This window comes from Camelus dromedarius, chromosome 6 (genome assembly GCF_036321535.1).
Source record: "Camelus dromedarius isolate mCamDro1 chromosome 6, mCamDro1.pat, whole genome shotgun sequence".
In the NCBI taxonomy this organism is placed as follows: Eukaryota; Metazoa; Chordata; class Mammalia; order Artiodactyla; family Camelidae; genus Camelus; species Camelus dromedarius.
Window position 1 is genome coordinate 7,905,498 of NC_087441.1, and position 25,708 is coordinate 7,931,205.

At 51.2% G+C, this 25,708-nt stretch overlaps 2 protein-coding genes across 13 annotated transcripts in view; one reads left to right on the top strand and one right to left on the bottom strand.

Annotated features, from left to right (window-relative positions):
- The window catches only part of EZR (ezrin), a 46,565-nt gene extending 30,826 nt beyond the window's left edge, over positions 1–15,739 (top strand). For all 3 annotated transcript variants that reach the window (XM_031456622.2, XM_064486512.1, XM_031456624.2), the window contains 8 exons: positions 894–1,040; positions 6,074–6,170; positions 10,596–10,759; positions 11,129–11,259; positions 11,952–12,112; positions 12,400–12,492; positions 13,959–14,210; positions 14,343–15,739. In XM_031456622.2, coding sequence (XP_031312482.1) covers positions 894–1,040; positions 6,074–6,170; positions 10,596–10,759; positions 11,129–11,259; positions 11,952–12,112; positions 12,400–12,492; positions 13,959–14,210; positions 14,343–14,507 — 1,210 coding nt within the window. In that variant the 3' untranslated portion in view covers positions 14,508–15,739. The remainder of the gene's footprint in view (positions 1–893; positions 1,041–6,073; positions 6,171–10,595; positions 10,760–11,128; positions 11,260–11,951; positions 12,113–12,399; positions 12,493–13,958; positions 14,211–14,342) is intronic.
- A 299-nt stretch (positions 15,740–16,038) lies between these two features.
- The window catches only part of SYTL3 (synaptotagmin like 3), a 78,052-nt gene continuing 68,382 nt past the window's right edge, over positions 16,039–25,708 (bottom strand). For 9 of the 10 annotated variants that reach the window (XM_010996650.3, XM_064486518.1, XM_031456618.2 and 6 more), the window contains 6 exons: positions 24,619–24,721; positions 21,941–22,111; positions 19,627–19,732; positions 18,529–18,634; positions 17,398–17,603; positions 16,039–16,363 (listed from right to left, as the gene is read on the bottom strand). In XM_010996650.3, the coding sequence (XP_010994952.2) occupies positions 16,254–16,363; positions 17,398–17,603; positions 18,529–18,634; positions 19,627–19,732; positions 21,941–22,111; positions 24,619–24,721 (802 nt within the window). In that variant the 3' untranslated portion in view covers positions 16,039–16,253. The remainder of the gene's footprint in view (positions 16,364–17,397; positions 17,604–18,528; positions 18,635–19,626; positions 19,733–21,940; positions 22,112–24,618; positions 24,722–25,708) is intronic. The other variant, XM_064486519.1, reaches the window with a different exon arrangement.

Consider the following 25,708-nt stretch of genomic DNA (forward strand, 5'->3'; position numbering starts at 1 on the left):
GGCAGGGCAAGGAGGTAACGAGCTGCAAGTGAGGTTTCTTCCTAAATAAAGCCAAGTGTTCCTCCCCACGGTCAGAAGCTGTTGAGTTCATGCCTTTAGGCCCTAAAGCCTTCTCCCCTCACTTCAGAGGAGAGAAAGTCTCGTCTAGAACTCTTCATTTCAGCCGGGGCCGCAGGACCGTTGGCCACAAGCCTCAGTTATTTTCTTTACCCTGTCACAGAGTTGCCGACTTCACTGACCATACAGTGGTTGTCTTCATAAGGTGTAAAATGTAAAAAGACAGATCCCAAGTGAGAAACACTTGCTATTAAAGAGGCACCAGTGAGGCGTGGAGGGGGTCCGATAGGACAGGTGGTGTTCAGTCTAAGACGTGGCTGGATGCTCTTCCTAGCATCCTCATCTGGGGACTGGCAGCAGCTCTGTGTGACGTCCCTGCCTTGAAAGTTCATTTGCAGTTTGGGCCTCAGACACTTTTAATTCCTTAGAATTTCCTGTCTGACCCAAGCATATTCTGTGGAGGGAAATAACCCAAAGCCTGAGCAGTGGCCCCTGGGGAGGCAGAGGGTGGACTCCCCGAAGCACCATGGAGGCCAGAGAGAAGGGTCATCCCCAGCGTTGAAGCTGACAGGGGAAATCCTCTGTGTCCAGAGGAACCAGCGTGAGTCAGTTCACTTCTCTACTAACGTGTGAGGTACGTCTGTGGCCCGTGTCCAGGACAGCTGGGGGCCCACTGGGCACAGGCGTGGACGGCTGGCAGAGGGACAGTGACTGAGGCACGTGCTGTCAGCCGGTCCTGCGGGGCTGTCTTAACGTTTCGGGTACCGGTGGCGGCTCACCTGTTGAGGGTGTGGCGCATGCTGATGGTTACTCCGGTGTTTACTCTCCCCAACCAGAGACAGTGCTATGTTGGAGTATCTGAAGATTGCCCAGGACCTGGAAATGTATGGAATCAACTATTTTGAGATAAAAAATAAGAAAGGAACAGACCTTTGGCTTGGAGTTGATGCCCTTGGACTAAATATTTATGAGAAAGATGATAAGTGAGTTGAACTTTCTATTATCTTTAGTTGGTGGGGTATCGGGCCTGGGAACAATGGCAATTATGCATATGGGTTACTTTTGAAGTATTTCTCTAGCAATTGGCCTAGCATGTGACTCTTCAGGGCTTTGGAACTATGCTGGAGGTTGGTTCAGAGGTGTGTGTTATTTCTCTCCTGTTATTTCTCAGCCTTTTATTAGCACGTGTGGAGGGGCCCAGTACAAGGACCTCAAGGGTCCGTGACCTCACAGACTCTGGGGCTTGTGAAAAGAAAGCAGACGTGCAGGAAGGCATCCCCCTCCCCTTCCCCTGGGGCCTCCACCAGCCCCCGGTTGGTACCAGCACACCCGTGGCGACCACCCAGGCAGCCTGGCAGTGCTGGGCAGCTTGAGGTTTGTGTTAATCCGACCGGGAGTATTTATGGTGCTTCAGAGACCTTAAGATTCTGTAAACAATAGCCTTTATGTACAGATAGTTGAGCTAAATCCTCTGAACCTGTGGGAGGCATCTAATTGCCTCACACTAGTTATGCTTGTCTGGTGGGGGATCTCCAGCAGGATAAAGCAGGCGGGGTGAGAGCAAGCAAGCCGGCCTCCCATTGGCTTCCTTTGCCCATCCCTGCAGTTACCAACACTGCACAGATGCCTTTTTTCTGTCAAGGAGCTAGATACACACGTCATTTTGATTGGCGGGGGCAGGTTTTCCCTGGTGGTTCCTGGTTCCTCGGAGTGCTTCTCTCCTGCATCTCTTACCTGTGCCTCGCCCATCTTTCTGAGACGTTAGTGCTCTCAGCTCCCCTGCACCCCAGATTCCCCCACCCCCTTGCTGGCATTCATGAGGGGCGTGGCATTGCTTTAGACAGATGATCTCATACAAAGAATTCACCTATAATCCCCGCCACTTGCGTTCTTGCCAGCACCCAAAGTACAGGTACATTTCACGTGGGCAGGGCAGGGACCTGTGTCAGCTGTTCCCAGCCCCTCCAAGTGCCTGGAGTGGTTGGCGGAGAGTCTACTGGAAGGCACGGTGCAGTCAGTGCCGAGTCTGGTCGCATGTAGGACACGGTGTGCTTATCAGAGGGTGCCAGGCAGTCTGCCGAGAACCCGGAAGTGAGTGACCGAGGACTCTCAGTTTGCTTCTTCCCCACGTGTGCAGGGTCCAGTGCTATAGACAAACAGGAACAGACTGGGTAAGAGGCCTTCTGGAGGCCCCCAACCTGGAGGATGGTGGCTGGTCTGCAGGGCCGCACGGGGAGCAGCACACAAAGTCAGGGAACGCGGTGGCCTCGTGGGATTATATGTGGGAACCGCCTCTGTCTTTGAATTCATTTCTTGAATGAGCAGATTTTGTAACATAGCCATGGCCGGGCTGTCCAAACAGGTTTTTCAAGCTGCAGGATACAGCCAGAGGCCCAAACTTGGTGATATCAGCCTGTAACCGTCCCCAACCCACGTAAATGCACGTTCCCTCCCAGGGCTCCTTTGGTCCTCCCTCGGCTCCTTCTCCGTCCCCTAGGTCAGCAGTGAACAGGCAGGCCTCTGAAAGGGGTCTCCTCCCTCGCCTGCAGGCCAGACACCTGCCCAGACATTCAGTCAATCAGTAGCTCAAATTCTTCTCCTTTCAAACAAATACTGACAACTCAGTCACCGGGATGAGCAAGAGATTGTGACTCAGGTCTGAGAAAAACTGTGGCATCCTTTAACTGTGTTAGGTGTTGAATGGTGACCCCTAGCAGTGGAGCTGACAGTGGAGAACCACACGCACGTGGAGCACTATTCAAGGGAGAAACCTGCTGTGTCGTGTGTGTACTGGGTGATAAGACACTTCCTGCACCCTGCAGATAAACAGATACTTTTATTTTACTAAAATACTTACTCTTTTTAGTATTAAATATGGTCTGATTGGGAAAGTCTCTTGGGATCCCTTTTTCATTGTATACATGACGATTACATGGGAGCACATAGGACTGGAAGCAACTGTCTTCCTTTCTGTAAACTTTTACATCCCTTACAGAGGAGCAAACGAGAGGGAGGCATTGGGCAGACCCTTCCCTGCAGGCCGTTATTAGCTGGGGAACAGAGATTTAGCTGGGTTGTGACTCTGCTTGGCATCCTGAGACCACAAACAACAAAAATGAGAGGGGCCTGATCCTGCCCCAAGTTCTCCAGTCCCACGTAGCTCTCTTCCCTCCGAGGGCTCCCTTCTCTAGTCCTGCTGTAGGTGTGCGTTTCTGGATGTGCCACGGGCCCAGGACTCTAGCAGGGAAGATGCTGGAAAGGACCGTAGGCAAGGCGGGGCTGAAACAAGGGCCAGGTGTCTTTTCCTATAAGTTCTTCACCAAGGTTGTAGATCACATATTCTGATGTACATTTCTGTTTTATTAGCATTAGAAATGTTTCAACCATTTAAATGCATCATTTTTTCCAGTTTCTAAAATTATGCTCACGGCAGATTTCTTTTTTTTGAGGGGGTAGGAGGTGGTGTTACGTTTTTGTGCCTTATCGTTGGTGGCCTGCCTGCATCACAGAGGAGAGCAAAAAGCCATTCTCTTGATTTGTTTTGAGTTTTGTTTTACCGAGTATGTCGGACTCACGCTTGTCAGGCCATCCTCTCCTTTCCGGTTTTTGGTGCCCTACCTTGAACATAGAATAGACAGGATTCTTTGAATAACTTAGTTTCTTACGGAAATGTGCTACTGCAGGGGCTCCAGTTAGAAGCCCACCCCAGATCGGCAGAGAAGAGAGTTTGGACACGTGTTAGACATGTGGTGGGAGGGCCCGAGGAGAAGGAGAAGCCACCGTGTCCTTTAAGTGTGGCCGGGGCCCCTCCTGAGGCAGAGAAGGGGCGCGGGCAGAGTTTTCTGATGGGCCTGCCCTGCGGAGATGCGGGAGGACCCCGGGGTCGGCCCCTCCTGAAAGCGGAAGGGCAAGGCCTGGTAACCGTCTTTCCTTCCTTCGTGAGAGCGTGGCCAGAGCTTTTGCGGTTGTCACTCAGGGAGGTGACTGGGCCCTTCCCCGTCTGTGAGCACATCATGCTGTCTAGCCCATCCCCCCACCCCAGACCCTTCTAAACTCTTTCAAGGAAAATTTTCAAAAAACTTCAAAATGGAAAGGATTTTCACAGTGAATCCCACGTACCTACAACCATTAGCCTGTCTCTCCTCGTCCACATGTCACTGTACTCTGTCCCACCCCCGCCCCTCCCCCGCCCTTTTAGACACATTTCGAAGTAAATTGCAGGCAATTGTATACTTTCCCCAAAATGCATATTATTTACTAGAGCTCAGATATTTTGTTTTTCTTTTGATGTAAAATTTAAATACAATGAAATGCACAATTCTTGAGTATTTATTTGTTGACTTTAGACAAGTATGTCTGTAAAATCCAAATTTCTATCAAGATGTAGAACATTATTTTCACCCTCAGCTGCATGTTTTGAATTTAAATTTTTTAACCATTTTTTTCATTTTGAAATCATTTAAGACTTGAAAAAGTTTCCAAAAATAGAAAGTACAGAGAATTCCCATGTGCTTACAATCCAAGTATCAAAACAGGACGCTAACCTTGATATGATACTAATAACAATCTCTAGACTGTAGTCCCTTTTTAATCAGTTGTCCACTCAGGTCCCTTTTCTGCCCCAGAATTCACCTGGAATCCTACCTACAGCTCGTTGCCACACCTCCCCAGTCTCCCATCTCGGACAGTCCCACGGTCTGTCTGCCACGACCTTGATGCTTGTGAAGAGTTCTGGCCATTGACTCTTGAGAAAAATCCCTCAACTTGGATCTGCCTGATATTTTCCCATGATAAGATTCGAAGTTTGCACTTTTGGCAATAATCCCACAGACGTGCTGTCCTGCCCTTCCAGGTGGCACGTGATATCAGAGTATCTTATTTCTGGTGGTGTTAACTTTGATCACAGGTCCAGGTGGCACCTGCTAAGCTTCTCTGTGAAGTTACTATCTTCCCCTTCAGAACTGATGTGTGTTTAGGAGAGATACTGTGAAACCATGTAAACATCCGAATAGGTTTTTTGAAGGAAGAAACAGACAACAGTACAATACTAGTGGGGGACTTTAACACCCCACTTTCAGCAATGAATTGATCATCCAGAGAGAATCAACAAGGAAACTTTGGACTTGAACCATACCAAACCCTTTTCCTTTTCCCTTAGTAAATATAGCATGTATAGGAGACGTAAGATGTGATCTTTGCCATCAGAACGCTTACCTGCATGGTTTTCAGAGAGCTAAATAGTAATGCAATGATGTAAATAACATGAAGAGAATAATTTGTGTAGCATAAGGAACTGCAGGTGGAGAGGAGAAAGGCAGTTGGAAGAGGCAGGGTGAGCTGGCCGGATGGTGCAGGTCCAGAGAGTGGGGAGGAGGCCCTCCCGGGTTAAGTGCGACAGTGAAACCCCGTGTTGAAAGGGTGGGCTGATGCAGGCAGCAAGGGCTAAGTTAGAAGGCTCTTGGATGCTAAGTTAAGGACCGTGGATTTTATCTTGTAGAAACTGGGGGTGGGGGGAGTGTTCACATTTATGAAGCGGAGAATGAATTGACTAAAAGGGACGTTAATTAAACAGACTGGAAGTGGGGTTCTGGTAAAAAGAACTTGGTTAGGCTGCTGGCATGTGAGAGGGGGAATTAGGGTGGTGATGTCAGAATGAACTGCAAAACATGGCTGTGAGAGGTATTCCCAACAAAGGATGAAAGGATGTGCGTGGTTAGGAATCAAAGTTGACCTCAAGATCGCAAGCTGGGATGACAGGACACAGTGAGATGCCCGAAACGGAGAAAGACTGATGTAAGTGGGAGCGTATCAAGGTCTCCTAGGGCCTGGCCCTTACAGCCACCTAACCTAACCTAGCACAGGTAGCAACTATTAGCGAATGATGTGTATTATATATTATGCTTCTTGGGCCAGCTTTATACTGTTTTAAATTGAACTAAAATAATTTAAGAATAGATTCATAAACTCGTAGCCAATCCAAGTACACATCTATGCCACTTTTTTTTTTTAACCTTAGGTTGACCCCAAAGATTGGCTTCCCGTGGAGTGAAATCAGGAACATCTCTTTCAATGACAAAAAGTTTGTCATTAAGCCCATCGACAAGAAGGCGCCTGTAAGTTCATGTGGGGATTCTGTGTAGTGGTTACTGTTTTCCATTCTTGCAGCAAATGCATTCCCAGGATAACAGATTTCTGTCTGTGGGACAAGGAGCCGGTGATAACTCAAGATGATTTAAATGTTGGGGGGAAAGGTTGCCAGTAGGTTACACTGAGGGTCAAGGCCCCTTGGGCCGTGCCACTGACAACTGCAGCGGGACATTGTGGTGGAGCCCAGGTGTCTGTCAGATGCTCGCCTAACTTGTCACCTAAGTTTTCAAATGGTCTTCACTTCTTATGAAGAAAAGGGCAATTCTAAGTCACTGACCTTTGCCAAATGATAAGCATTTCACAAAATGTTGCATTTCTGGGCTTGGGAAATGTTCACGTTCACGCGGAAAACCAGGCGGCATGCTGAGGGTGTGGGGGCTCCCAGCAGCATCGCTCAGGTGCCTGCTGCAGCACGCACCACCACTGCCAAGCCTCAGGGCCAGGGTTGGACTTGGCAACGGTCTTTGCGACTGACCCACACTGGGAAACATCAGACTTGGCACCCAGACAGAGCCTTGCTGGCCCCGCAGGCCACCTCACCTCCTCGCACAGACTGTGCTTTGCTTCTCTAAGTGCCTTTTGCCCCCAGGTGGGTTCCATGTGGGCATCTTCAATGTGGTGCTTATGTGGGAAACGGCCCTCACAGAGGTGAGCCTGCTGGGCATCATCCTGGGAGGACTTCCTATCTGAGAATTTGAAGGATACTGATTATTTGCTAATAGCTGCAAAGACCAGTGAGTGATGGGAGTTACTGAAACTTTCCGCTGTGTTTGCTCGGAAGGTGTAAGACACACACACGTACTGTAGTGTGGCCGAATGGGTGAGGAGTTTGTTTTCTAATTGGAAATCTGTTCTTTAAAAAACTGCCACTTGAAGAAATTCTCTTGTCCTTCTTAGAGCCTATTCTGAATATTACCAAAATTATAGTTCAGAAAGGACTTTTGTATCTTGTGTAAGTCGTGTTCCTCAGTTACAGTGTTAGGCTTACAGAGGCAAACATGGCCTGCGGTCCGGGCCGTGGATGTCTGGGAGCCCTCCTGGGCTCAGGGTCCTCTTGGTGACGGTTAATGCTCAGGGGACAGCGTGTGGCATTACTGTCAAGCTGCTCCTCCCACGTGGGCATTCGTCCCTCCAGAGGGAAAACTAGAGGCCTAGACACTGTAAAAGTATTACCTTTGTTGAAAGCATTTCCTGCTGTCGGCAGACTCAACTCCTGCTTGTTTAAGGTAAACAGCAGTTAATACAGACTCTTCAAGCTCCGTAGTAACAAGTCACATTAACATGCAGCACCACGAACCGAGGGTCATAGTGTACCCATGTTACGTGGGCAGTGAGACTGGGGCAGTTAGGAGAGCAAGACAGTCCTGCAGTCTTGGGTAGGCTACAGCCCTGTGATGTTACTGATTGTTCAAAACATTTCTTTAGAAATTTGACTGATGGGGCGAGAATTCTGGGGAGACTGTTTAAGAATTAAGTTGTGTGGTTTTTTTCAAATTTGGTTAAAGTTGAGCTTTGGAAAAGCTGAAGAATATTTTATAATCATAAAATCCCAAGCAAAGGCAATTAGAATGCATCTGGTTGAATTAGCCAAGTGTACTTTGACTACATACTGGTTTTACCTGAAGCTGTCACTTAAAGGGGAAGAAAGGGAGAGAAATATTTGTGGGTGCACGCGGCGTGTCTGGCATGATTCCAGGGTGGCGTGTGCAGTGAGAACAAGCCCTTGGGGCCCCCACATCCCCAAGGGCTGCTCTGCCTGCCCCCCACCTCCCGCTTCTCAGCCGTGATGCCCAGACTCAGGCTTTGCTCCCTGGGCAGTAGGAAATGAAATTTCCAAGTTTAAACTTGTACTTAGAAGATAGAAAAGGAAAGCCCAAAGGTCACACTGACTCACAGGCAAGGCATCTCCCTCAGCAGAGCCCATCTCTCCTCCCTCCGGCTGGCGTGGATAGGCACTTTGGGGCCACATTCTGACTCTTGTGATGGGAGCTCCGCATCTTCAGTGTTCAAAGGGTGGCCCTGAGTGGGGCTGTCTCCCCTGCAGAAAGGGCCTTCTGTTCCTACGGCCTCATGAAAAAGGCAGAGGCTCGGGCCGCAAACTATTTAAGAGCTTTGGAAGTGTTGAAGAATTGGAAACTTCCTGACTGGCTGGCCCTCTCCGTCCTGTCCTGAGGGAGCCCGGGATCGGGGCACATGGAGCCCCAGGGGCTCCCGATGTTCATCTGCACGGCTGGCCAGGGGATCCCCCCTCTCTCTGCTGTATCCTTGGGAACTTGGATTCATTTTCCTCGAGCTTCCCTCATGCCTCGTTGCAGTTTTAGGATATAATTCTCTGCCAGAGTTAGAAAGGCCTGCCCGGGTCTCATCAGGGGGTGTGGACTGGAGACTTGGATTTAGAAATCTCTAAATAAATATTAGTTTTTAGTTTTTGTTTTTTGCTTAAAGTCAGAAACTGGCCTCCTTCCAAGGAAGCACAAGGAATTTATTCCTCCTCCCTCGAAGCCGTGGGCTCGTAGGATGGACGCTCTTACCATCTCCCAGAGACTGGATGCCATGGGTGGTGGTAGCTGCAGTTTTGTCCCTTGATTTTTTAAACTGACATTTTTTTCTGAAGAAGAATTAGTGTTGATTAGAGTTTCTTTGCAAATACTTAGGAACCACAGTCAAGACCTATTTGGGTAGTACGCCTGTGTGGCCAGAGCAAAGATTGTTCTCTCGTGTAAGAAGAGATAGATAGGTGGGTAATAAAAATACCTGTTTCTCCCAGCTCCGCAGACACCTCCCTGGGAAACCTGATGACTTAATAACAAGTATGTGAAACCCCAAGGGGAGCCCCACCCAGGAAGTCTGTGGGATCCTGGGCTTGGCATTGCTCCCTCCCAGTGTTTCTGGACAGACCTACAGGCCAAGACACTAAGTAGGTCCTTCCTGTTGACCAGCTCACCTGGTGCATTCCGGAAGGTTTCCAGAGTCGCTGTGGGACGTGCAACACTGTTCCTTTGTTTCAGCCACCCCTTCCCTGTTCCAGCAGTCAGCCTTTTTAAATACCATTTAGCAAGAGTCTAACACAGGTGACAGAAGGGGCAATATGGTTTAATCACACAGCAGCCAGGAGCTAGGAAACAAGCTCATGTGTCTCCATGTCTCAGACACATGCCATCACTAGTCATAAAGCTCTTGGATGCTGCGACTGGGTCCTCCTTAAGAAGGCTCCCTACTAGCGGTTCCATAAAGCAGCCTGAAGTTTTGTGTATGAGTCAGTTTTCATTATGCCAGATGCCTTTCTAAGTCCTTATAAACATTTTCCAACTTAATCCTCACAAGCACATTAACTGTATAGCTGAAGATACGGGGCTGAGAGCAACAGAGTGCCTTGCCCAAGGTCATGGGGTCAGTTGTGGCAGTGCTGCATGAGCTGTCCCAGTCACCTGGCAGGTGTTCTCTGGGCACCAGTGAACACTGAGCATCTGTCTGGTCCTGGGAATGTAGAGATGAATGAACATGGCCCTACTCTCAAGGGAGCAGGTCCTCTAGTGGGGGAGAGAGCAGAACAAGTCAGCTGGGTCAAATGCTAGCAACACCGTGGATGACATTGCCATCAAGCATGGGGCACACAGAAGGAGTGACAGCCAACCACAGAGAAGGTGTGCTGTGGGCTCTAACGTCACCTCATGGAAGTGCTGTGCCCTCGGGTTAAGAGATTGGATGGATGTGACATTCTAAGTAGGAGGCACCGTTTGAGGATGAGCTCACAGGGATGAAAGAGCACAGTTCAGGGGACCAAGGGGTTGGCTGGGCGGGAGCCAGAAGGCCTTCACATTAGTACCTGGTCCTGGAGCCAGTGGGCCAGCATCAAAGGTCTGGCAGTGACACGACTGACGTGCTGGTAGCAGGGTGAGAGGCAAAGGTTGAGGCCAAGGAGATGGGCAGCACCAGTATAAGTTGTGCTGTCCAGGCAAGGATCGGGGGCAGTGACTGTGGGGCTGGAGAGGACAGACAAGGATGTTAGCCTGAAGGTCGGACTGCACAGGCGCTCGGCGGTGTTGGGCTTGGAGGAGCTTGGTGGTCCAGCCGCAGGTCTTCAGCGCGCATGCGCCCGGGGCGGCGGGGCACAGGAACAGCCACCCACGTGCCCAGGGCACGCTGTCCCTCTGCTTGTCCCGGAGGACGTGCACCCCACGGCGCCGAGAACTTAGTTTTAGCATCTCATTTTTGTCACTTATGGTCAGTGGCTTTCCCTTGAAGCCACTTTCTGGCCCCCTACTCTCTGCTACGATTGTCCTTTTAGAAAAGGGACCTCGAACTTGGTGAAGTCGGGGGAAGCTGGGTTTGGAAGAAGTAAGCCAAAGGAAGGCGTTCCCGAGTCAGAATCCGCCCCGTTCTGTTCTCAGGACTTTGTGTTCTATGCTCCCCGCCTGCGAATCAACAAGCGGATCCTGCAGCTCTGCATGGGGAACCACGAGCTGTACATGCGCCGCAGGAAGCCCGACACCATCGAGGTGCAGCAGATGAAGGCCCAGGCCCGGGAGGAGAAGCACCAGAAGCAGCTGGAGCGGTGAGCCAGGGCGGCGTTATCCTGGGCTCTGGTGGCGGGCCAGCCGGCCGGCCATCGGTGCCTGTGTTGATCCCCACGGGAGGGCTGGTGGAGCACAGCCTGCAGGGCCCGGCTGGGCCCTCGGAGCTGCCTCGCTGTGGGCTGGGCAGTGGCAGAGCTGGGGTCAGTGCTGTCACCAGTGTCCTCTGCTGGGTGGACGGACCAGAGCCTGGTCTCGGCGCTGGAGACAGCCAGTGACCACAACTCAGCCGCCCTTCAGGTGCTGGGCTGGTGAGGGGCTGGCTTCCAGCCTGGGCCACCTGCTGGGATGGCCAGGCTGCTGTGTTGGAGAGTCTGAGCCTCCTTGCGGCCCTTCCCTTCCCGAAACAGGCAGCAGTTGGAATCCGAGAAGAAACGGAGAGAAACGGTTGAGAGAGAAAAAGAGCAGATGATGCGTGAGAAGGAGGAACTGATGCTCAGGCTGCAAGACTACGAGGAGAAAACCCGGAAGGCGGAGAGAGGTGGGCGGGGCCTGTGGGAGACAAGGGCCGGTTTGTGGTGGGAGGGACTGACAGACAGCACACAAGAGACCGGGAAGGAAACTCCCAGGAATAGCGCTTCAGTTGAACACAATGCCCAAAGTCGAGGCTTGCGGGAGAGGAATGATAGGATGGTTATTTGGATTCGAAAATCACTCTGAACTTTAGTAACACCTGTGCTGGTTCTTTGCCAAATGCATACATTATCTTTTTAAAATTTCCCCTCAATCCTATGAGGGAAGGACCGAATTATCCCCGTGTTCCTGATGAGGATGTTAAGGTTCAGTAAGGTAAAATGCTTTGCCTGAGGTCACACTGCCAGTGAGCACCTGAGCCCTGGTATTGTCCCCACCTCATAAGCTAAGACCCAGGCGCACAGTGGCGTGTGTGCAGCTGGCCCGGGCTGGGAGAGGGCAGCTTGACCAGCTCTGTGCAGCAGTTTAACCTTCCTAAGGACGTTGTTGTGTAAACACAGTGGGGACCAGCCGTCCAGTGTTCCCTTCAGTGTCACTGGGAGAAGAGGCCGCATTAACCTGTAACTGGCTCCACTTCTTTGCAGCATTGGTGTGATTCCAGTTCATGATCCCATCCGATCCCCGGGTGGGAATTCAGGGCAAGACTGCAGGGTCCCTGGCTGGACCCTTTGAGCAGCTCTGGTTCTGTGCTCTCTTTAGAGCTCTCGGACCAGATCCAGAGAGCCCTGCGGCTGGAGGAGGAGAGGAAGCGAGCGCAGGAGGAGGCGGAGCGCCTGGAGGCCGACCGCATGGCCGCGCTGCGAGCCAAGGAGGAGCTGGAGAGGCAGGCGGCAGATCAGATGAAGAGCCAGGAGCAGCTGGTAGGAGTTGCCTGGGCCTCACGATGCTGAATTATGGAGAGGCTGCCTCTGGGGATCGGAAAAGCGACACCTGCTTTATGATAATGTCTATCCTGCCTGAGGGGGGAGGGTGTAAAGTGGCTGGTGGAGAGGGGGCGGTGCGGTGGGTGGGGGCCGCCAGGGTGGGGCGTGGCGGCCCCACACACTGCTGGCCAGGGGGGACATTTACCAAAACACGTGGCCCTTGATTCACAAGTGGACTGTTGAAAGCGTTCCAGAAATAATTTCAGCTTTGACTCCTTTGCCAGGCCACGGAACTCGCGGAGTACACAGCCAAGATCGCCCTCCTGGAAGAGGCGCGGAGACGCAAGGAGAACGAGGTGGAGGAGTGGCAGCTCCGGGTGAGTGTACGGGGTGCCGGGTGAGGCAGCCTGGGCCAGGCGAGCAGGTCCTTGGGAGCGTTTTGCAACGCTGCCCGGTCGCACAGTGGATACTGCCACCCTTCTCAGACACAGATCCCCGCGGGAAGGGGCTTGTCCCGCGTACTGGCAAGCATGCTAGTGGATTAACGGGGGAACAAAGAGCCTCTTGTTGGTTTGCACCCACTGTGCTCTGGGCCCCCGAGCTGTTCTGCCCACCGGGAAGGCCCCTCTGGATCTAGCTTTAAATCGGATTATGTGGATGGTCCCTAGCCTCAGCCACAGCCCCCGAAACAAGCCCTTCTGCTGCCCTGGAATGTTGGTCTCCGTAGCACGGCATGGCAGGAAGACCTGGACCCTGGGGGTCCCCAGACCTGGCGAGAGTCCAGGCTCTGCCACTGGTTCTTGTGTGACGGGGTGGGTGCCCTCACCTCTGAGTCTCGGTTTCCTTGTCACAGATTGGGATGAGTAATACACTGACTTGTAAGGACCCCGCAGAGGTTTAGTAAACTGTAGCTATAATATTGAGAACCACATTCACTCTGGAGTCGGAGAGCCCATCTCCTTCCACAAGTCTTCACTCCCACCAGGAGTGCGTGGTCCTAGGGGGGCTGTGGGTTAGGTTCAGAGTGTAGACCTCATCCAGGCTCCTCTCGCCTCCCCAACCCTCCTGCCTGCCCTTTTCCACATTTCCAATCTGCTGTGGCCCCTTCTGGGACACCTGGCCCCACCCCACCCCTGTCCTCACCCCCGCACACATACCCCAACCCAAGTTATGTGCAAAAGACTGCAGTCCTTAGGTTTTTAGAGAAAGTGCTCATCGTTAACAGAGTATTAAGTGAGAAGCTGGTTACAAAGCAGGTCAAGCTAAATTCATCTCTAGGGTCAGGTTGGTGATGAGGTGGGTGGGATTGAGTGTGTGTACCCCCGAGAAGTTGCTGGAAGGATTATGGGTGCTGGGTAAGAAAGTGTGAGAGCCAGGTCCTGGCAGGCAGACAGGAGCTTGATAAAAAGTGGCCACACAGGGTAGAAACCGAACATCAGAACGTTATAGGGCCGTTTGGTGGCTCAAGGGTTTGAGTTTCTTTGATAAATTTTTTTCAAAAATATATACAATGAGCCCATACTAGGATTATAGACATGAAGTTACAGTACTTAGGAAAATGTCAAGTCCTGGCATCACAGTTTCTTGGTGCTGTGGGCCCAGACCAGGAGGATTTTTCCCACCGTGAACAGGGGCGCCAGGGCAGCTGCAGTCCAGCCCTCGGCTCTGGGCTGCTTCAGGGCACCGGCATCCAGCCTCCAGGAGAAAGGCAGTGGGGGGAGGCAGGCTACAGAATCTTTCTCCTGGCAAGGAGAGTGGGCCTTCTTTTAAAGACCAGATGATTCTTAAGAAAGTGGTTGTGTGTTCCAAGTTCTCACCTGCCTGTTCTCACCTGCTTTCAAAGGCCAAAGAAGCACAGGATGACCTGGTGAAGACCAAGGAGGAGCTGCACCTGGTGATGTCTGCCCCCCCGCCCCCCCCGCCCCCTGTGTACGAGCCCGTGAGCTACCACGTCCGGGAGAGCCCACAGGAGGAGGGCACGGAGTACACCGGCTACAGCGCCGAGCTGTCCAGCGAGGGCATCCTGGACGACCGCAACGAGGAGAAGCGGATCACCGAAGCCGAGAAGAACGAGCGCGTGCAGCGGCAGCTGATGGTGAGCGCGGGCGGCGAGCAGGCGCCCCTCCTCGGGCCTGGGGGCTCCGGCCCACCCGGCACCCTTGCCCTGGGAGGGAGGGGCTGTGTGTGTGCAAGGTGTCGAGCCGACTGACGCTGCTTTGTGTTGCAGACGCTGACCAATGAGCTGTCCCAGGCCAGAGACGAGAACAAGCGGACCCACAACGACATCATCCACAACGAGAACATGAGGCAAGGCCGGGACAAGTACAAGACGCTGCGGCAGATCCGGCAGGGCAACACCAAGCAGCGCATCGACGAGTTTGAGGCCATGTGAGGGGCGCAGCCGTGCCGGCTCCGGAGGGAGGCCGCAGGCTGCCTTCAGCGCCTACTCGTAGTTCTCTGCACCCACATCCCTTGTCCTCCACGTCCTTTATAAAGAGTAGTTACTTCAGTGGGAATGTTCTGGGGCTGGGACCAATGGAAGTGTCCCTGGTTTATTTTTCCCAATTGTATCATAGTGCCAAACAGGCCTGATTTTTATTATTATTATTAAATTACTTCCTGTTTTATGCTTGGAACAGGACTGAATCAATTAAGGAAAGATGCCTGTTAAGTCTGAATAACTCCATGCTGGCATGTGTGATACAAGATTCAGCAAAATTAAAACCACATCGTGGCTTATATTCTGTGCCATACTTTTTCTATATTTGAAATTAGCTGAAATTGATTTCTTCTTGATTTCAATGAAGGATCCATCTTTGTATATTTGCTTTTTGAAGGGTGAAAATTTTGAAAGTTGAGTCTAAAATACACTTACACGCATACACACGCACGCACTATTTCCTTCCTCCAGGCCTTCAGTTGACGAAATCCTGTGATCATTCAGGATAAACAGTGCAGGAGGATATACTCCACGCTTGGATAAATTTTTCTTTTTTTCCTTTTTTTTTTTTTTTTTGCTTAACCATTAGAGCTGCATTGTTGGACTTAGACACCTAAATAATGATCAGCTATAGAGTATAATATTTATATGTAAGTGATAATAGGGTTTGTAACTTTAGTTTAAAAAAGGGAACGTTTCATTCTGTATATTTTGTTACCTTTTACAGAATAAAAAGAATTACATATTAAAAATCATGTAACCATGACACTTGATCTCATGTTGACGGGCAGTAGTGAAATGGATCAACTGCAGTAATCAGATCTGGAAAAAAAGGCTTTTTGTTTACTTTCAGCGTTCTTTGCGCATGTAATTGATTATGCACATTGTAATTTTCTATCCGAGCTTATTGGAGAAAGACCCTCGCTGTTCTGTTCATTCAGACTCCAGCCGGGAAGGGCCTTCTGACCTGGTTAGCATCTCAGTGCTTCCACAGGGGAAGCCTGCCCTGCCCTCCTTACGTCTCCCCACGTCCTTGAAAAGCCTTCAGACGCCAGCTCTCACCGCGGCCGGTTCTGTTCCTGCACCTCCTAAGCTCTGCTCAGTCCTTTTCCTTTTCGGTTAAGACGTCCTGTGTGGATGAAGCCTGCAGCACAGATTTCGGAAATAAACCATCGGCAAAGCAAGACGTAGCAGTGGGTGTCTCCGTGCGTCGCTTGGGGGGTGGGGGGGGGGGCGTCTTCACGTTCGACTGCGCAGGCGCGCCAGCATGCTTTGTGGGGCTGGCGGGCCCCGTGGGAGGACCCTAGCGCTTTCCCGCCTGAAATAGGAGTCCCCCAGCGCCTCCATGGTTAGCTGACCTCCAGAAATGGTTTTCACAACAGAATGGGAGGAATCGAATATCCACCAGGTTTTCCTTTTTTCTCTTTGAAACGCACCTAACAAGGCCGTAATTTCCACTCAAATAAGCACAGGGAGACCGAGGTAACTGTTGAACATTTATTGAGAGCTGGTCATTTTCCACGTCTCTCAAAGCACAGATAACCTACCTGAGACTTCCTAACGTAACATGGCAGTGGTTCTGTTTAACTTAAGTACACACAGAGGGATCTGGGAGAACGTCTCAGCTGCGGGACGGAGCTGCAGGCCGGAGTGTTCACACTCCAGAGGGCCAACCCCGCAGCACCCGGGGCCTTGGCCTCAGTGCAGCGTGAGGGTCATGTCCGTCCACAGGTTGGGGCTGGAAAGAACTTTCTGCCATTGGAGCTTTGATGGTGAGCAAGAGTCGGCGCCGCCAGCTGGACCCTCCTCTGTGGTGGGAGCGAAGTGACAGATGAGTGACAGTGGGTCAGCATACCTCTCCCTGTCCCTTCTCTCAGATTCTTAAAAATGAGGGCCAGCAGCAAAGTACAAAGTAACTTTGAACCTCAACTTAAGACTGTATTAAAATGTGCACCGCGAGTAAGAGAGAGCCCCCCCACCCCAACAAAACCAGACCTGAGAACAGAATGTGCCCACGTGCCCCCTCCGCGGACTGAGAGGCCTCAGTTTGGAGGTGAGGAGAGGACAGCTTTGGTGGGCTGTTTTCCTCAAGAAGGGGGTCGACAGTCTTAACATGTGGACCGGCAGGAAGCCATCCCAGACCAGGGTCAGGTTTGTTCACAGAAAGGAGTTCCTTAGAGGGAGGGGTGTGCTCTGGACAATGTTCCTCTTAAAACACTGTAAGTTAGTGGTAAGTCCTGTTTCTCTTGAGTGGTCTTGGAGGCCCTAGGGATGTATGCAGGTGTTTGGTCCCAGTGTTTGGGGGGCCCTGCTGCCCCCCACCAGAAGCCAGCAGCACTCCTGCTGAGTGACACTGAAAAGCATCGCCCTCTGGCCCTCTATTAACGAAGTACTTTCTGAATTGCCACTTGTTTGGGTTAAGAAGATATTCTTTAAGAAAATAATCCTAGATACAAATGCATGCTTACTAATCTGAAGCTGAGAAATCAAATTTTGAATTCAAGAACGCTGAGAGCAGCTAAAAAAATAAAATAATAATCCTGTTATGATTGATGCCAGAAACAAAAGCAAATACTGTACCCAGCCTGTTTTGAGACCTGTAATTTTTGTTTCTTTAGCAACTCTAAATCTGATTTAAATAGTTGAAATGCTTTGCTGTATTACCGCTTAGTTGTAAAGTAAAAACCGGACTAAGTAATTTTCCATCTCTGGTGGGTTAGACAATTTCAAAGCCAGTTAAGTCACCTGCTGTCATGGCCACACTGAGGTGCTTTTAACGGTATCCCCATGAAACAGTCACTAAGGATCAACCATGCTGCTTTGCCCCAATAAGCAGACTTACTGGAACCAAGCCTGACTCCTCCCAGCAGACGGTCGTTCACCCCGAAGGTGGCCTGGTCCCAGACGGTTAACTCTAGGCTGGATTGCCTCAGCTGAGAAGGGGTTATGCCTTTAAAAACGAAGGAGTGCTTCCACTGGGGACAGGCTTGCTTCTTCAGGACAGGGGACTTCAGTCTCAGCCTTTGCTGGTCTGGCAAAGTGAGACAGCTGCACAAGGAAACAGATTCAAACCCTATAATCTCTGCCCTCCACACGGCCTCTCCCCATCAGGACTGGCTCATCGGCAGGCCCGTAAGTGCTAAGATAAGTGCCACCACAGAACAAAAATTGTCAGCCAGGAAGAATGGGAATCTTGAGATGTGGCTACATGACCCCTCTCTAGGATGCTCCAAATTTCTCTAAGAGCAGAATTCTGCACTGAGTATTAAGAGTGGGATTCTAGGATTCCAGGCCACGTGGCCCTCATCTTAATCTGCCTCCTTGGTATGACTACCACCAGGTTACAGCCAGGCTCATCAGACCTGCTACCCAGAGACCAGGACTCAGCTCACAGGTTATCTCATTTAACCCTGTTCTTAGGAAAATAAATTCAGAAAGCCTCAGTCACTTGCTCAAGGCCATACAGGTAAGTGGCAGGGTTCAGGACAGAATTTAGTTCTGTCTGGCTGACCAAGCCATCATTTTTCGATTATGTCACTGACGGGATTTAGCAGTTCTATATGGTAATTAAGTGTTCACTTTACTTTTGGAGATACCATTACACCTGTAGTGAATAAAAATGAAATGCAGAGTCATCCATCTTACTCTTAATCCAAGAGATGTTAAGCTAAGGAAATATTTATTTAACACATGATTTTTCCCATGCTCCATTTCAGCCAGAAGATGCTGATTTACTGATGAAAGAAGGGCTGATAAGATTGAGGGTTAGTTTAAAATGTGGTAGTCCCAACCTCAGCAGCCCCAAATCTCATGAATTCTTGGAAGCCAGTCTTTTAACTTGGGTTCTGTCTGATTTTCATAGGAAAGCTAAACTAAGACAAGTTTACAATGGCTCACACAGTCCCATACAGGGACTGTGCCATATGTGTAATGGGTGATCAATAAATCATACTTGATTAAATGTAATACCTACCCCTTCACAAATGAGTTTAAGGTCCCATCTGACCGCACAGGTAAATTCTTGGCTCCCAGCACCACCAAACAGAGCTGACCGTTACGTGATGACTGATCTCCCATCTCTGGAAGGAAAGCCAGCATTTACTGTGCACCCTAGTTCTACATCACGTTAGCACACAGTGCCATCACCCCAAAACTGACAGCTTAATCAGAGGACGTGTTACAGCCCTCAGGTCCCAAGAGGGCAGGTAAGAGGAGGAGCACGTCCACGATAAGAAGGTTCTGCTGGACGGTCAGCATGACAGCACGGAAGGGCTGCTAAAATCCTAGGGAAATGGAAGCTGCTAAGAGTAATGGGGAAGCCAAGGAGAGGAGGAGGCAGGCGTTTCAGTCAGTTACAGCCGATGAGTTTGGAAAAAGACCTCTGTTCTAGGAGACTGGTGATGATCACAGGGCCTGCTGCTGGTCTGCTGGTGGCCCTGTGAGCTTGGACAGCAGAATTCCCTCTTCTGTCAAATAGGGAATCACGAGTAACATCATGGAATTGCTCCTTCTCCCGTCTTCGCTCTCCACCCTCATCTTCTTCACATGCCCCACGTTATTTAGTCAGTTACAAGGAACCCTGTAAGTTCCTGGGGGACCTTGATCTGCAGCTGCTCACGTGGCCCAGGGGCCGGGAACTAGTCACTCGGAGCCTTGCAGGCACCCTCACCTGGAGATAACAGACTCTTGGTTCCTAAGGAGCCAAACTGCCAACACAGGTGGTCAGCCCTCAAGGGTGGGGCCACAGTGGGACTTAATCCAGGGAGACTGTGTAAGCCTGCCCTCTGCGAGGAAAACCTCAGGGCAGGTGTCCAAAGAGCCTGTAAAGTGGGCATCACAGGCTTTGCCTGATTTTGGTCAGTGGTTTCCTTTCCAGGCAGAGTTCCAGAGAACCCGCTTCCCAGGCTCGGCTTCGCAAGGTTTGAGAAGAGTTACTGGAGTGCGGGATCAGTGGGCGGCAGAGAGGAAATGCTGGGAAACACTGCCTGACATCTCAGCCCTCCTGCTGCTCCAGGCTTTGGGACAGTGACACAGTGAAAGACAAGTGTTTGCTGGCCTGGAGGCCACCTACCTTCTTGAGCCTCCTGGAGCTTTCTGGGCCCTGCCGGGAGGACCAGTTTGGCCCGGACTGCAAGTTCCCCATTACTGGGAGGAACGCTGTCTTCGTATTTCTCTGCCTGTGGGAAGAGGCAGAGCTCAGAGGCAGGATTCCTGGCCCCCAGAATCTTCTGGGCTCCACCCATTGCCTCAGCTCTGTCCATAAATGTCCCCTTCCAGCCTCCCCCTGCTCCTCAACACCTGGGAAGCCTCTGCAGGCCTGGGAGAGCCCCAGGAGAGTGGACACTCCTGTGGCAGGACTGGTCTTTCTTCCATTTATGGTGACTCTTCACCCACACCCACACCCACACCCACACCACCCCCAGCTCTGCCACTGCGGCCGCCCACCCCGGCCAGTGCAGCCCACCAGAAGGAGCTGGGCGAGGAAGCAGAGGGCCTCAAAGGCCCTGGCACATTCCCACAGGATGGTCCTCAGAAAACCTGGACCCAATCTGAGTCTGAAAAAATAAATAAAACCAAGCGCCCCGCCGATTCCACCACCCAGGTTGTTAAAGATTCCAGCTGCCCACCCGTGCCAGGGACTGAGGCAGGCGTGGGAGAGGATGGGGCCCCAGGCTTGGTGCCCACAGCATAGGGGTGGCTCTCTAGTCTGGGAGAGTCAGCCCCGCCCAGCCCAGGCCCCCCACTGAGGACACCTCCACACGGAGGACCCAGGTGGCTTCTCTGGTCGCCCGTGATTTTGCCAGAAAGTGAAGGAGGTGCTCAGAGAGCGGTGACTCTGCAATTCAATCACCTTTCCCCCAGTGGGGTAGAGGCAGGACACTGGGGAAGGTCTAGATTCATTCAGTCCCAATGGCGGGAGGAGCAGCCTCCACCCTCAGCTTCCAGAAACCCTTGCCAACCCCATGGCTTCTGCCTATCAGGGCCAAGGTGGGGGCAGGCCTGTGAGCAGACACCCTGATCCAGCACCGGGTGTCACTATCTATTAGCTGGGATTAAGAGGGACGCCTTTCGGTCTGGTGCTTTCTGCTCCTCGCCTGCTTATCAAAAGATGACCAGCCTTGGTGGCAGCCTGTCTTGACTGGAGTAGGGGATCCTACAGGGAGAATGTGGGAAGAGCATGGGAGCCTGAGGGTAAGGGGAGACCACATCTGGCAGGGAAAATCAGGGGAGCCTTCATGGAGGAGGTGAGATTTAAGCAACATCTTGGGCAGACCTTAGATGAGAGAAAGCATTCCAAGTGGATATTCCCAAGCAGAGGTCTGAAGATGGACTAAGGTTCTGAGAAGAGAAAGTGCTGGGTGCCAGATGGTGAGTGGGGGGGCTGCCCTGACCCCACAGAGAAAAGACCACGGAACTGGGGGGACAGTACAGCTCCCAGGCTCCAGACCCTGGCCTAACCCCGTAGTGGCCAGAAACCAGAGACATTTCTAAGCAGAGGCCTTGTGACTCAGAGCCCTGGCTTTAGAGAGGAAAACAGGTAAATTGGCACATGGGCCCTGGTCCACTGGTCCAGGCCTGGTACAGACTCAGACTCGCCATCAGACATTCACTGGTGGGACTGGCACTTCCCCTCACCATTTCTTAGGAGGTGTTGGAGCCTACGTTGTCTCCTCCTTCACTCTCATACGTACTTTCTCCCAGTCTCGGATCTTGGCATAGAAATGTGCAAAGCAGCTGCCCCAAGAAATGCTAACCTTCCTCCCCAGCCTCTTCTGTTACCTGCAGAGCCACCAGCCAGCTCCGCCTCTTCTGGCCTGTCTGATGTGGACATCCGCCCGGACAGGGCAGCCTCTGCCTTCCTGAGAGCATTTGGCCTGGTCATTCTCACCTACTACTGCCTGGGGAATGCTGCTTCCACTGCTTCCGTTAAAAACACTACTCGATAACCCGCATGTCTGAGGCGGGGTCCCAGCTGCGGGGCAGCCTGACTGGCCACAGGTGTGGACTTTGGCCCAAGAAGGTCAAGGCCTCCTCAGCTGACAACGAGCGACCCTGAATTCAGGGAGGCACGTGGACCCACCAGATCGTCCCCACAGGGTTGAACCCCGAGCCTGACACACGCTCGTGTTTGGGTCACACCGAGGGTGGGACTACTCGGGTCCCTGAACAAAACCTGAGCCGGTAAGAATCCTTTAGCCCAACCCCACCCAGAGAGCCCAACCGTGAGCCTCTTCCCCCAGGAAGCTCCTACAGCGGAGTCACAGGCAGGCAGGTGCACTCCATGTCCCGGCCCCAAGGCTCCTTGGTAGGTTTTCTCTTCTTTGATCCCTTCAAGTTGTTGGGCCGGGGCAGTAGGGGCTGCTCAGTCCCAAACCAGACATCACCTTGGCCCGGAGAGGATACCAGCGGAAAGACTGGGTCATGCTGTCTTCAAAGTCCCACGTGGCCAGAGGGATGATCACTTCTCCAAGAAAGGCCCTCCGGGTGAGCGTGCCCAGGTGCCACACGGAGACCTGCAGCCGCCGGGTCCCCAGCTGGGCGGGCTCCACCCGGTACTGCGGAGGCAGAACAGAGACCGTCAGCCAGGGCTCCCAGGGCCCACGGCTCCCACGAGATTTTTAGTCTGTTTTTCCTCAAGTCTATGGTCCATTTCCAACTCTGGGCCTCAGCCCTTACTTTGTCTTTAACTTCAGAATTAATCTAGTTATTTCCTTCATGGCTACAGGCCCCATCCACTGAGTCCAGGCTAGCAGCTCAGGGTGCTGCGTCTGCTCCCTCAGGACGAGCCGTTACGGGGAGGGAAGCCATCTCTCCAGGTCTGCCCTCCTCGAGGCAGCTCCATAACCTCCATCTCTGGGCAGCCTTCCTTGATTCTCTTAGGAAACACAGGCCTGCTTCCCCTCAGGTCCTGATTGGTGGCCCCTTCCTGACGAAAAGGAGGGCCTTTTGGTTGACTGAACCCACTTTTTAAAATAAGACCAATTTTCCATTGCCCCGTTAGGCCCACAGGGCTGTGCCAGAGACCCTGGGTTGCGAGTCACTACGGGCAACTAGCACCAGAGAACAGTCAGCCAACAGCCAGCGTCACCCAGATCTGGTGTCTCCTTTCATCCTTCCCAGGGTTCCCACGGAGTGGTCTTCCCAAGGGGTGGGAGCTTGGAAACGTGGAGGGTCAATTTCTAGATCATCCACTTTCCCATGCACTTTCCTCAAAACTGGCCAAGATAGTTCTCACTCCCGGGATCTCATTCTGGTGCCTTGCCCCGGGGGTACAACCTCCAGCGAGCTAAACAAAGGGGGAGTTTGAAATACTGGTTTCCATAAAACTCTTAATGATCACGCACCTCCTTCATCTTCCCAACTTTTCCGTCTTATATATATTTCTATGAAGGCTAAGGGTGGGCCTGTGTTGAGATGTTCTACATTTAGAATAGATTCAAGACACTGATTCTTTTCACTGTATCTGGAAAGTTTTTCAGGATAACCAAAATATTCACAATATACTGGATAAAACTGATGGATAAAAGTTGTAGGTGATTTCTTTGATACTGGGTACATTTTAAATAAGGTAGTTAAAACTTTAAAAATCAAACTGTGTAATTAAATATTTATCTAAAATATAGCCAGTCCTCACATTTGTCTCAATTCATAAAATGAAATATTTGTGAAAGTGAAATATTTGTCTGCTCCTGTTTAGTACAAAATACCTTAAACCCATGATGAGTAATTTTAGATATCAGTTTAAAATGCGTGAGGGGGCACAAAGCTTTTCAAGATTCTTTTGAACAGGGACATGAGCAAAACCACGTGAAGACCAGCCTCCAGGGAATCATCACAAGACTGGCCCCAGACAGGCACACCTCAGGCCTCCTCGACACTTCCTGAGTCACAATCTGTTTTAAAAAAATCCCTTGGGGAGGCCTTACGAACATAAATTTTGTGAATGACTGTGAGTCCATTGTGGGTCAGAGCTGTATTTCTAAGTACCCTCCAAGCCTCAGTTTCCCCGTTGCTAAACGAGGATTCTAATACCTAGGGCTCAGAGGGTTCACGGAGCACTTGGCCACAGCAGGAGCACAGAAAACAATCGCTGTTTTCATGTACTGAATGGGTCTCTCTGCCAGCTGCCCAGACGGCCCCTGGCTGGGAGTTCACAAATGTCCTGACTTTCCAAGGAAGGCAAACAAAGCGCTCTCCTTCCTTGGGCTTGGGGCTTGACACATGGGATCCCTGGGCTGCCCATCTCTGTGCATCTGGACTATTCTTTCAGCTCCAGACCTCTGACTTCACCAGACATCGTCTCCAGTTCTCCATCCTGAATCCCAGCATGGGGGCAGTCCCTCCCTCATCTCTGCTCTAAACCACAAGTCACATTTCTTAGAGCCAAAGAAAGTGAAAACCCAGACAATTCCTCTAGAATTTTTTTTCATAAAATTACTATTTTTTTCATAAAATCAGAAGAAACCTGGGTTTGCCAGATACTTTGATGAAGTATTTTTACAAAGATAGTAACTCAGCGGTTTCATTTATAGGGTAACTTGCTTGAGAATACCTCTCTGATAGTCATCAAAGTGCAACAGGGCAAACCAATTTTAGAAACTGAGAGGCATGGGGGAGGGAATAGCTCAAGTAGTAGAGCACATGCTTAGCAAGCACAAGGTCCTGGGTTCGATCCCCAGCACCTTCTCCAAAAATAAATAAACCTAATTACCTCCTCCCCCCAAAATAAAAAAATAATTAAAAAATAATACAACAGTAAATAAATAAAATGTTAAAAAAAGAAATTGGGAGGCAGCCAGTTTTTTTCACCATTTTCTCACAAATCATTAATCAAAAGCCATTTCTCAAGTCCAACAGACTCTGCATTTTTCCTGTACAAAGGCTGAAATTTATTTTCTACCCACTTGCCACTGATTGACAGAGCCCTGCAGAAGCGTCTGAGTATCTGCACTTACATTTGACTGACTCAAGGGTTTGGGAGAACCACCTGCTGGACTCCGGCCCCAGGGGCCCAGCCCGGGCTGGGGGAGACTCAGTATGTGAATATTTGTCCAGCAAGTACCTTCAAGGTCTCCTGGAAGGTCGGCTCCACTGTGTTCTTTTGGACTCCAGTCTTGCGTTTTCCTTGGGAGGATCTGTCAGGCAGCAGATAAGTCTTGACGTACCTAGTGGCCAAACGAGGTGAAAACTCAGCGTTTCCGGGGGCAGGGGGTGGGGTGGGGGTTGGGTTCGGGAGGAGAATCACACGTCAGCGTTTTCTTTTCCCGCTTCCCGCTGCGTTTGGGGTTGACTGCAAGGGCTTAGTGGCCCTGCCACTGACGATGAATAGGAGAGTGCTGTGTGCACAGCTCCTGGTCGATACCATCTCCGGCCATAATCCTCTGGAATGTTCCTGGGGGCTTGACGCTCCCCCAGCTGGCCTCATGCCCTGCTCCTGGAGTCTGAATTACTCAATTGCCACGGGGTGACAACCAGGTAACCGGAGGCTCCCAGGGCTCCGTGGGGTGGGGCAGGTTTCTAAACTGCCTGGATGTAGAGGCTGTGTACCATCTGGCCCTCCCTCCGCCTACCTCTGTCCCCCCAACCCACAAGAAAAACAAGTGGAAGCGGAAAGTGGACACCTCACACTGTGCTTTTTCCCTGTGGGGCCTCAAACACTGCCGTCCCGACTGCAGAGGACCTCTCCGCAGAGGAAACGTGCCAGGCGCCACCTGTGCCCAGGCCATCCCTCCACTGGGTCCCGAGCCGGCCCTCCCTTGCTCCTCTGGCTGCTTCACTGATGGCAGTGACACTGCTTGCCCAGGTCCCATCCCCACAGGCTAGAAAGAGGCTCAACCTTCCCAAAGCAACAAAGAGCCGGAGCCCTCCCTCCCCAGACTCAGGCCTCTTTTCACACTCTTGGAAAAGTACCGTCACAGGTCACTGTCACTGATTCCTCACTATTCATTTACTCTTAAGTTGTTGATCATCATGAGCCCTCACACATGTAAAACAGGAGATGCACAGCGTATCTGCAGAGCTTAAAGCATTACAGTAAAATGCACGCCCATGTGTCCACTTGCTTTATGGTGTTAAGTCCTCTATTTCCTTTCAGATCTTCTGTCTGGGTGTCCTACCTGTTACCGAGAGTGGAGTATTATTGTCTTGTCCAA